This window comes from Papio anubis, chromosome 19 (assembly GCF_008728515.1).
Source record: "Papio anubis isolate 15944 chromosome 19, Panubis1.0, whole genome shotgun sequence".
NCBI classification, from domain to species: domain Eukaryota; kingdom Metazoa; phylum Chordata; class Mammalia; order Primates; family Cercopithecidae; genus Papio; species Papio anubis.
The window spans coordinates 54,861,166-54,873,373 of NC_044994.1; the positions used below are offsets into that span (position 1 = coordinate 54,861,166).

At 32.2% G+C, this 12,208-nt stretch overlaps 1 protein-coding gene across 14 annotated transcripts in view; it reads left to right on the forward strand.

The window, feature by feature from the left end:
- RELCH (RAB11 binding and LisH domain, coiled-coil and HEAT repeat containing) overlaps window positions 1-12,208 on the forward strand; it is a 121,674-nt gene that overhangs the window by 46,117 nt on the left and 63,349 nt on the right. For 9 of the 14 annotated variants that reach the window (XR_001897431.3, XM_009192846.4, XM_009192847.4 and 6 more), the window contains one exon: window positions 40-63. The exons of the other annotated variants lie outside the window; for them this stretch is intronic. Coding sequence is in view for 8 of the 9 variants with exons in the window: in XM_009192846.4 (XP_009191110.3) it covers window positions 40-63 (24 nt within the window). In the remaining variant the exon portion in view is untranslated. The remainder of the gene's footprint in view (window positions 1-39; window positions 64-12,208) is intronic. 14 annotated transcript variants of the gene reach the window in all.

The following is a 12,208-nucleotide window of genomic DNA, read 5'->3' on the forward strand; positions in this document are numbered from 1 at the left end:
ATCATATTCTTACTTTTGTGCATGCATCTCTGCTCCTAGAGAATGGTTTTACACCTCTGTCAGGTGAGTTCAGTAAAACTGCATGGTATTCATGTTTTCCAATTTTGCTTAAAGCATTGTTAGCTTCTGCAGCACTAACTATTACTGTAGGTCCATTTATGTGCCATGAACACTGTCTGGTTTTTACATTACCAGTTAACTAATTATCTGTGCTCTTGGTATGATATGCTTTATTTGTCTACAGAAATGGACACTCTTTGTATTGAAAATTAACAGGGATGAATAATATAACACTAGTCATAAATGTACTTACAGTTGCTGATTATAAATGTGTTATTATGCTCATTTGGCAATAAATCACATTTCTCTTATGATAGGATAGTTGTCATATTGACTACAACAACTTTTTAAAGTTCCTTTTTTATTTTTCTTACAGTTAACCAGTTATTGACAGATGCTTTAAGTATCCAAAATACATTTGCAAATATATTTGAGTCCACATAGCCTATGTTATGATCCATAAACACTATAGGAAGTTATCTTTATGGTTGTATTTATAAATTATTATTAAATATAGTTATATTTAGTCAATAAAAGATTAATGGGAAGTTATCTATAATCTCATTTAAATGACAGTGGATGATTTATTTGCAGATAATTTAAATTATTTTATTGAATTCTGTTTTTGAGATAAAATTTTTGATCAAAAAAATTTTATAAAGAATAGATGAAGAATATTTTAGAGTGTATCATGTAACTTTCTATTGTCATTTTCTTAATATTTACCACTGATTTTACTCATAGTTTCTGGGACCTACAGTACATATAGGTACATAATGCATTGGCAAAACCCATTTAAAGCTTATTTTCAATTATCCATTTAGCACAAGAAATTAGTACTGATCCTCAAGAAAACATGTAGAGCTTTAAAATTTTTTATCCCCATAGGTATTTTTAATAAAAACAATTAAAAAGATTATTTTCCTACTGATGGCTTTATTTTTACCTAATTATTTTAAAATAGTCATAAGATATTTATAAGTATGGAAAGTCTTATATGTCTTGAAGGATCAGTGTCCAATTTCAGATTGTTTTGCAGTTCTGCCTGGCAGAATGGTGTTTGAGCTTCTTTTCCTTTTTTAGCTTGTAACATAATCCATGTAATGTGTTAACGTTTGCATCCCTTTTACTGTATTTCCTTAATATCATCTTTAGTGTATTACAGAAATCTAATTATTATGAAATTCAGTTTTAGCTTTTTTATTTTAATTTGTCATATTATCATAAAAGACTACCACTAAAATCTGATTGTACTGCATGAAATATTTATAAATTTGCATCATCAGTAATCAGATATGTTATACATACAGATTATATACATATATGCACACATAGAACTAATTTGTGGTATGATGTTTACTTTTCTGGCTGATTTTAAATTTTTTATAATTAAAAATATATAATTTCATGAAAAACTGATCATCTATCTTTGTTCATTTAATTATTTGTATGTTTTATCAGAAAAGTTGCCATTTATAATAAAATGAAATTGTATTTCCTCAAAATTAAATTGATAAATAATGAAATATGTCTTAGAGTATTTAAAATCAATCCCTAGGCATAAAAGAACAAAACATTTTTTCGTTACATCTCTTGATATTGAATTACTTTTTAATATTTCACCCCATTTCTTTTTATAAATCTAAATATCTCTCTCTATGGGGAGACAGAGTTGTTGTTTTTTCTTTTTTTTTTTTTTGTTTTTTGGGGTTTTTTTATTTGAGGCAGGCTCTCGCGCTGTCACTCAGGCTGGAGTACAGTGGCACAGTCATGGTTCACTATAGCCTCAAACTCCGGGTCTTAAACATTAAATCTACATTTTTATAAAACTCCTGTGATTGAAGGATTAATATTTTGACTTCTTATTTCTCATATTTGGTATACTCCTGTCAGCAAAAGCCTTTTTGTTGGTATTTAAATAAAATTTAAATGTTCTTTAGTAAACTGAACATAGTAATATCTTGGCTGATTAAATAAAGCATTAGAAACAGGGTTTAATGTTTTGATTAATATGTTTACATGGTTTAACTTTTTTTAATGTAAAAAAATGTACAATGAAAATTCCTTTTTTCCTGTCCTTGAGCTTCTGTCCCATATGCAGTCAATTTTGCTAGCTTCTAGCAAATGGTCAAGTCGTTTGACCATTTTTGAATTTGATTGTTTTTCTTCATGTTTTTGAGTTCGGGGTTTTTTATATATTCTGGGTAGTAAACCCTTATCATATATATGATTCGCAAATATTTTCTTTCATCCTGTAGGTTTTCTTTTTACACTCTTGACCATATCCTTTGATGGGCAAATGTTTTCCATTTTTATGAAATCTGATTTATCCATTTTTTTCTCGTGTTGTTTGTGCCTTAAGTATCAATTTTAAGAAACTATTGCCAAATCAATCAGTGTTATAGAAGATATATATATGTATATGAATATATATAAGAGCTAAAGCTATAAAACAATTACAAGAAAACATTTTGTATATATATTTAGGTCAATGATTCATTTTGAGTTAATTTTTATATATGGAGTGAAACAGGGTCTAACTTTATTCTTTTCATATGGCTATCCAGTTATCCAGAAACATTTGTTCAAGATAAAAAATTTCCTCTTTTGAACAGTCTTGCTACTTTTGTCAAAAATCAGTTGGGCCTAGATTCTTCGGGTTTATTTCTGGACTTTCAGTTCTGTTCCATTGGTCTGTATGTCTAGCCATATGCCACTACCACACTGTTTTGATAACTGTTGTTTGTAGTCAGTTTTGAAATTGGGACATATGAGTCCTCTAACTGCACTTCACTATTGTCTGCTCAGGGTCCCTTGCAGTTCCATATGAATTTGATGCTCAGCTTTTCACTTCTGCAGAACAGGTCACTGAAATCTTTATAGAGATTACATTAAATTTATAGATCTCTTTGGGAGTATTGTCATCCTAACAACATTAAGTTGTCCAGTTCACGGGCGTGGAATGTCTTTTTGATTTTAGATCTTTAATTTCTTTCAGTAATATTTTGTAGTTTTCAGTGTACAGTTCTTTCACTTCTTTGGCTAAATTTATTCCTAGGTATTTTGTTCTCTTGGATGACATTGTAAATGGAATTGTTCTTTTAATTTTCTTTTCAAAAAAGGAAAGATTTATCCTGATTTATCAAAACAACACTGGTCATTGTGTGTTGATCTTAAATCTTGCAACTTTGCTGCATTTGCTTATTAACTCTAATCATTTTTTATGGTTCTATGATATTTTCTACATATATAGAATCGTGTCATCTGCACGTAGAGAGATAGTTTTGCTTCTTCTTTACCATTTAGATGGCTTTTATTTTTTCCTGTTGCTTAGTTGCTCTAGCTAGGACTTCCAGTACAATTTGGATGGTAATGTTTTGAGAAAGCAGATACCCTTGCCTTGTTTCTGATCTTACAGGAAAGCTTCAATCTTTCACCATTGACTATGATGTTTGCTATAGAATTTTTATAAATGCCTTTTGTCGTATTAAGGAAGTTTCCTTTTATCCCTAGTTTGCTAAATGTTCTTATCATAAAATGGCATTGAATTTGCCCCATGCTTTTTCTGCACCTGTTAAGATGATAATGTGATTTTTCCCCCTTCGTTCTACTGTGATATGCCTGCGTTATTAATACATTGCCTAATTTTATGTTAATCCACCCCTCGCATTCATGAGATACATCCCATTTGGTGTTGGTTTATAAACCTTCTAATGTGCTTTTGGATCTGTTGTTAGTATTTTGTTGAGTATTTTTGTCTCTATATTAATAAGGGATACTGTTCTGTGGTTGTTTTCTTATCTTGTGTTTTGGTATTTGGTATTGGTTTTGGTATTGGGCTAAAGCTGGCTTGATGGGTATAGGAACTCTTCAGTCTGTTTCCTTGTTATATGCCTGTTGGGATATAATTTACTGGGATATTCTACTTACTGGAATCAGTTTGGTGATTTCTGTGATTCTAGGAATTAGTTCATTTCATCTTGATTATCTGATTTGTTGATGAGCAGTTGTTCATAGTATTAACTTATTTCTTTTAATTTCTGTAACGTCGGTACTAACATCCCTGCTTTCATTTCTGATCCTAGTTATTTGCATCTTCTCTTTTTTTCAGTCAGTCTAGCTAAACGTTTGTCAATTTTATTTCTCTTTTCGAGAACCAACTTTTGATTTTGTTAATTCTCTTTATTGTTTTTCTAGTCGATGTTTCATTTATCTCTGCTCTAATCTTTATTATTTCTTTCCTTCTGCTGGCCTTGGGTTTAGTTTGATCTTTCTGTAGTTCCATAAGACATTGAATTACTGACTTGAGATCTTTTTAAATACAGGTATTTATAGCTATAAATTTCCCTCTGAGTACTGCTTTTGCTATATCCCATTAGTTTTGGTATATTGTTTTCATTTTCATTCATCTCAATGTTTTCTCGTTTACTTCATGATTTCTTCCTTGACCTATTGCTTATTTAAGAGCATGTTGTTTAATAGCCACATATTCGTGGATGTTCCATTTTTCTTATGTTACTGATTCTTAATTTCATTCAATTATAGTCAGAGAAATACTTTATATGTTTTTGATCTTTTAAACTTACTAAGAATTACCTTTGCCTAACTTATGGTCTGTCCTGGAGAATGTTCTGTGTGCATTTGAGAAGAATATATATTCTGCTGATGTTGAGTGAAGTGTTCTGTATAATTTTATTAGATTTAGTTGTTTTATAAAGTTTGGGTTCTCTATTTCCTTATTGACCTTCTGTCTAGAATTTCTGTGCAGTATGAAAGTAGAGTATTGAAGACTCCAACTATTATTGTAGAACTGTCTTATATTCTTTCAGAGATACTTTGTGCATGTATAAATTCAAATATGTGATCTTTTCCCCATGATTTAAACAAATGATACCATATTCTATGTACTATTCTCTACTTTGCTGTTTTTATACTTAACATTAGATTTTACTTTTTATATCATGATATAAAGAACTTACTATTAGTGTTTTCAAACTTTGACTACACCTTCAGTAAAAAAGATGTTTTATGTCATGTATCAGTACGTACTTACATATATAAAACTAAAAGTTTTATAAAACATAGTAAAGACAAGCAATAGCAAACACAATTTTATAAATATTTTGGAAAAGTAAAGAAGAAAATCCTTAAATAAGCAATTTAAAAAGAAAAACATGCTGTTCATGACCCATTCAACTGATTTTGTGACCCACTGTTTTAAAGGTAGTATAGGATAAAGATTTAATCAAAGCTGTCCAATAAATTAAACTTTTTTAAATAGAAAGCACGATGAATATAGGTATTAGCATTATTTGTTTTTCTTTAAAACAGGAAAAAGAAAAAAGTAACAACTTTACTCAATCGTCAGGTTACAATTATAATATTTTTTAATTCAGTGTATCTTATTTTAAATCTAAGATGCAATTGGTTGTAACAGTTATGTTTCTTTAAGAAAGAAAAAGAATCCCAATTGAATTATGGCATGCTGTCTATCGTAAGATATACCCATATTTCAAAGATACTAAAGTTTAACAAAAATATATACCTCTTAGGTTCTTTGAAATAATGGTAGTCTCTTTTTACTAACTTATATTTTAAAGTCAAATATTTATCTCTACTGTAATCTTTATTATTTCCTTCTGCTGGCCATGGGTTTAGTTGATCTTTCTGTAGTTCCTTGCCTGTTGATTTTGGGAGACAAAAATAAAAGATGGACTGATTTTTTATATGTGGCTTACACAGCAGTTCATTTTAATGGATTGGTTGAGGAAACTTGAATCTTTTGAGCCAAATTATAGAATAAATATATTTATCATTTGATAAATGTATATAGTAAATAAGCTAAAATTGTTGGTTTTTCACAATTTCTGCTTTAACCACATTTGAAGAGGAAATTCTATAATTAAAAAATAAAATTTTATGAAAGATTACTTCAAGTAGCATTTTTGGTAATCATATATCAAAATTTAACTTTCAGTTTCATTCTGTGCCAAGGAAATATATTCTATCAGCTAGCTAAGCTGGAAAATCAAAGGAGAAATCTGGGGCTGAGATGGGAGTGGAAAAGAGGAGAGATTTAATAGAGACCAGCTTTTGAGATATTGGAAGTCTTCCAAAATTATATTGTGATGATGACTGTACAACTCTGAATATGCTAAAAACCACTGAATATACACTTGAAATGGATGAACTTTATGAAAGATGAAGCATATCTCAATAAAACTGTCATTGAAAAGGCAAAAGAGAAAACCACTTATCTCAGTAAAACTGTAACAAAAAAGTCAAGGGAAAGAACCAATTCCCTAAAAGTTTTTAAAGTAGTTGGTACCTCTACAGTCCTCCCGTCTTATGAGAAACTAGACTTTGATCTTTTGCATTGTCATTCATGTTTCCTTCATGGAAAACTTACGAGTAATGATCACCTCAGAGGATCATAACTCTATGAGATTTATACAGTAGTATAGTGGATAAGTGTAATAAAGTAGATAGGAAGTTTTGACTATCTTCTTTATACCTATGTGATGTTGGCATGTGTGCATACTTAATTTTGTGAGTAAATCACATTTCTTTAGCAATAGTGAGACTTGAGGTAAGGTTATTTAAGTACTTAGGTTTCCTAAAGATTGAGCCCCTGAAATTATAGATATTTAATATTAATAATTCTAAGAATAGGTATTTTTAGCAGCCCTTGAATTGTAAAACTTTTACAGAGGTGAGTAATCTTTTTTTTTTTTTTCTTATGTGAGTCTTTGTAATGTCTGTCTTTATTGGGTTTCCTTTTTATATGAACAGGAACATACTGAAAAGTTTCAACTGAAAACTTAAATCAGAGGTTGTACGCTATCTACAGACCAACAAAGGCTCACAGATAGGTTTTGTTTGGCCTACTCAGTAATGTTAAAAGTGATGTGCTAGTTATCAGACTTTTAAAAACTGATATTTTACCTAAAAATACAAAATTTGGGCTTTTTTTGAAAACTCCTAGTCTGAAGTTTTCCTCCAGTCTAAGAGCACTAGACTTACATTTCCAAACGATTTTTTCAATTGGAGCACAGTTCCTGTCCCCGGTAGGTGGGACATGGGATCTCTAGTTAGCCACAGTTGCTGCCCTACTTTTTAGCCCCTAGTCACTAAAACCCCATGTTAGTACTGTTTATCATCATGTTTGCATTATTGTTTTCCTTATACCCTTTATTTTACATGTTTACATTACCTTCTTGACCCTCCTTGTCTGGTACTGATAAACCTTTTGTTTGGATTCCTCCATGCCTTCTGTGCTATGTATTAAATTTTATACACTTGTATCTTGACACTAAAAGTAAAATAATGTCTCATTATATTTGGATATAATCAAAATAAAAATCCAAATAAAATAATAAGTAAATATGATATCACATTATATTTGTATATAATCTTGACAATTAGAGTACTGATAAGCCAAGGATATCTTAGCTGCTTTGAAACAGATATTTCTATATTACTTATTGTCTTTCCTTCCTTCTTCAGTCATTTCTACTCCACCCCCAATTGTTTTCAGCATAGATTCTTTCCTTTGGATTGTGCAAAAGAATTATCTCGATTTGTTTAAATATAGATATTAAATATTGAAATTTAAATTTCAAAAGATTACCATTGACTCAAAGAAAACCATTTTCTTTTTTATTTTTTTGGATCACAGGGTCTCACTCTGTCACCCAGGCTGGAGTGCAGTGGCGCGATCACAGCTCACTGCAGCCTTGACCTTCTGGCCTCAATAGATCCTCCTACCTCAGCCTCCCAAGTAACTGTGACTACAGGTGCACAGCACCACACCCAGCTAATTTTTGTATTTTTGGTAGAGGTGGGGTTTTGCCATCTTGCCCAGGCTAGTTTCGAATTCCAGTCCTCTTCTATTAATGAAATCTAAAAATCCTAGAAATTCTGCAGTAGGATTACTATACTGATTTTCTCTTTAATGATCATAGACACTCTTAAATATTTCACTTCAATACACATTACTGAGTACTCTCTATGTTGCCAAATCATGTTTTAAAATATTAAAGATTCCTATTGCTGAAAGTATGGATATATTAGCTGGGCACAGTGACACATAGTTCCAGCTACTCAGGAGGCTGAGGCAGGAGGATCTTGTGGAGTTCTAAATAAGGAGTGGGAGTTGGCCTGGCGAGACTGAGGGAAAGCAAAAAAAGAAAGTGGATAAGCTGGCCGGGCACGGTGGCTCAAGCCTGTAACTTGTGAACTTTAGGAGGCCGAGATTTGGTGGATCACAGGTCAGGAGATCCAGACCATCTTGGCTAACACGGTGAAACCCCGCTCCTACTAAAAAATACAAAAAAAAAAACTAGCCGGGATGTAGGTGTATGGCTCGTAGTCCCAGCTACTCGGGAGGCTGAGGCAGGAGAGAAGCATGACCTGAAGGCGGAGCTGGCAGTGAGCTGAGATCCGCCACTGCACTCCAGCTCTGGGCGACAGAGCAAGACTCCGCCTCAAAAGAAAGTGGATAAGCTGCCTGGGGTCTCTGTTTCTTTCTTCCTATGGTCCAGGACACGTAGCCCTCCTATACAAATAACTCACGGTTTTCCTGCACAAAGCTATCACCAGACACCTCAGCCAATAGAAAAATGCAAGTTAGCTCACTGCCACCTTGGCTTTATCAGTACTGCACAAAGCCCTCTTCAGCACACAGCATGAGCACCAGCAACTTTTTGTCTCCTTGCAGTTAGCTCCTGTCTGCCCTTTCCTTTCTTGCAATGTATTTTCCTACTTTGTCTAATAAATCTGCCTTTCTTTACCCACAACTGTCTTGGCAAATTATTTTTACTGCTCAGAGCAACATCAGCCCCCGATAGTCACTGCCCTCAACAGATCTCCTGAGCCCAGGAGTTTGGGGCAGTAGTGTGCTACGATCACGCCTGTGAATAGCCAACTGCCTTCAAGCCTGGGCAATATAACAAGACCCAGTCTCTTAATAAAAAGAAGGAAATGCGGACACATAAGTTTATTATGTGAAGCAGAAAAATTACCTCTTGGATCTGATATTACCCAAGTCATAGGTATTTTCTTACCATGGTTATTATTTTAATATTATATGAGATATTAAATCTAATATGCCTAAGGATTTTTTACTGCTCTATTATTCTCATTTACATTTAGTCTTTCAAAGATATTTTTAGAACACCTTGTCTTCTGATGGAAATTTAATCACCATTTTTTAAATGCTGTATTCAGAATTATAAAGAAAGTTTTAAGACTGTACTTTTTCAGTGTGAGAGGTGATGCCAAAGGGAGACTATTGATTCAAGTCTATTAACTTATGAATAGTCTGAAAATGGTAAATACAAACTTAGTAAATTCTGGTGTGGATTTATTAGTGTTTCAAAGGCTTGAAAGATGAATTTACAATAAATGGGAATAAGTGACATAACAGACATATACTTATGGAATCTATTATTTTATTTTAATAGCAATACAAATAAAAGTTATAAATAAATGGATAATGGAGAAATTAGCAGATTTGGGGCCAGTCTCAATCTAGCAATTATCCTCATCGTGTCCTTGCTGGCTCTGTCAGAAACAGACCACTCTTTCTGCATGTTTCTTCCTCACTTACTGGACCTCTTCTCAGCTCTGTGTTGCTGTAAGAGGAAGAAGCCATCCGGCATCCTTTACACTCTGAGTTGTAACTGCCATAGCCGTAATATGCCAAGGTGGACTACTCTTGTTGGCATGGAATAGCAACCAAAAATTATTGGCAGTGACTTCCCATATGTTGTTAATTTGCCGGCAAGAAATAAAAGCTGATGGCAATATCAATTATTACTGTGATTAAGAAAAGTGAAAAGTATTTTTTTCAAAGTCCTAAATCCACAGAAATTTAAGGTTCAAGGACTCACAAATACTTTCCTTCTAATATGTCAGTTTGAATTGATTCGTAGCGACTGCTGTGTTGAACAGGCTTTTTTAGGCCATCTTTGCTTTCAGAAGGAAAAATTATCAGCAATAGATAAATTGCAGAATGTCTGTGAAGTGTTTTCCATTTGTGCATTAATCTGAATTCCTACATGTTTCACTTTAAGAAACTGAAAGAGGAATTTGTGCTTTTCTTTAGTTTCTTTGGTACTAAGGAGTAAACCAAGGTAAGAACTCTTTCAGCTCCTGGGCCAGAGTTCTCAGTTTGGCACATCTGTAGCCATATTTCAGTTAAAATATTGTCCATATTAATGTATGACTTAAACTTCCTCCTTGATTAAGGATCACTAAGCCTCATGATAAAAAAGAAAAAGAAAATAAAATATAAGACATAAAGGATGAAGAGCAACACAGTTGTTTTTGTATGCTTGTTTTTGAGATGAAGTAAAAGATTATACTCTACATTTTAAGTGTGTGTGTGTGTGTGTTAGCAGTTATAGCTGCTATCTTACCTTCATTTCATAACTTTAAACAGTATGAGAAGTATACATGTAGAGATGATGGGAAAGCAGGAAGGGGGATTAGGAGGAAACAAGATCTGACATGAAGACAAAGTACAAATAAAATTTTTAGGGCCTTTCTTGGTTTTCAGGCATTAGAATAGCTTCTCACTTTTTTAATGCTTCCAGAATAACTACTTTTCATCCTTATGGTTCTACTCTCAGTAGTATACCCTGATGATGCAATGTCTTAGTCCTCTCATTAGTATCATTGCCTCTCAGCAGCCCATATGGAATCAACTAAGGATTAGGGCACTCCTTGCTATTAATGATCTCCTACCCTAATATTGTTAAATTTCCAGCCAGACAGAATATTTACTATTTTGTAAAAGGTTGTTCATTTTCTTCTACAGAATCAGGACTAATCCATCAAGCATTACATTAAACCTCTAAGGAAAACATATAGGATCTATACATATGCTCTGTCTCTCATTCCCAGTGCAAAATTTTTTTTCCTAATTTTTTATTCCTTTTGAATTATTCACTAAGGTAAAACCTAGAGAGGTGCCCAAACAGGAAGACTGAAAATGGCAGAATAAATGTTTCACATTCTTTTTTTCTCAGATACATTTTAGCTCGTCTTACCTATACCTTTGTAACTTCAAATTTAAGATTTATAATATATAAAGACTTTAGAAATAATAGAGAGAGACTTCTAGTCATACATTTAAGCTTCAGTTTCAACTCTTCGAAAAATCATCTCTTTCTTAGGAAGCATCTTCAAAGTGTGAAAACACTTCAACAGTGTAGACTTTTTATCATGCTTTTCTTCAGGTTACATTATTTTTTTTTTAGGTTATATTATTACAGACAATAATAATTGTACATTATTACATAGTGATCAATTTCTATTTTAAATCTCTTAACAGTTTTCGGTGAGTATCAAGGCAGGTGGGAAAGAAATGGGTGTAGTCATTCTTCCCTTCTTAATTACATCATAGTGATTTCTTTACTATATTTACAAAATATTGTTTTTACAACTTAGAGGATTTCTCACAAAAATATTGTATTACTTTTGGACCATTGTTCTTCTTAGATTTGAAAATCCACTCAAATGAAAAACATTAATATATTTTGAATGTACTTTAGTATAAAGAATTTCATCTTAATTAAAATGTAAAACAACGTAACCAATTTCAAGTATTTCTTAGAAATAAACTTTTAGTTCTTACTTTCCTACAAAATGCTGAATTTACCTCTGCATATTGAATGTGAAGAAAACAAAATATTGTTAAAAATTTATATTTCAACATCAAATATTTCTACTGATACTTTGTAATGGTACTGAGGTGATTCAACATCTATGAAAGTGGTCTTTTTAATTAGGCACTGAGTCAAGTGCTAAGGGTACAAAATTATTAGATCTAATCATAAGGACATTATATTGTCCTTATAGAAGTGGGAAGAGTGGTCTTTTTATTATCTTTTTAAGTTTTAAATTATAGTGGACTTCTGCAACTTTTGTTTAAAAACACTTTCAGAATTAAAATTACAGTGTCAGTATGTCACATAATGGAATGTTATTTAGTGTAAAAGCTAGTGGGCCCTTGGGAAGTGCTAGATTAAAAACCAAGGCTAGTTGAATCTTAAGCAATTTTTGTTATGTTGTTATTTACATTTCCTCCACAACCAACACATAAACGTTTTAGTGTAAACATCTCTTGAATTACCAACCTTAC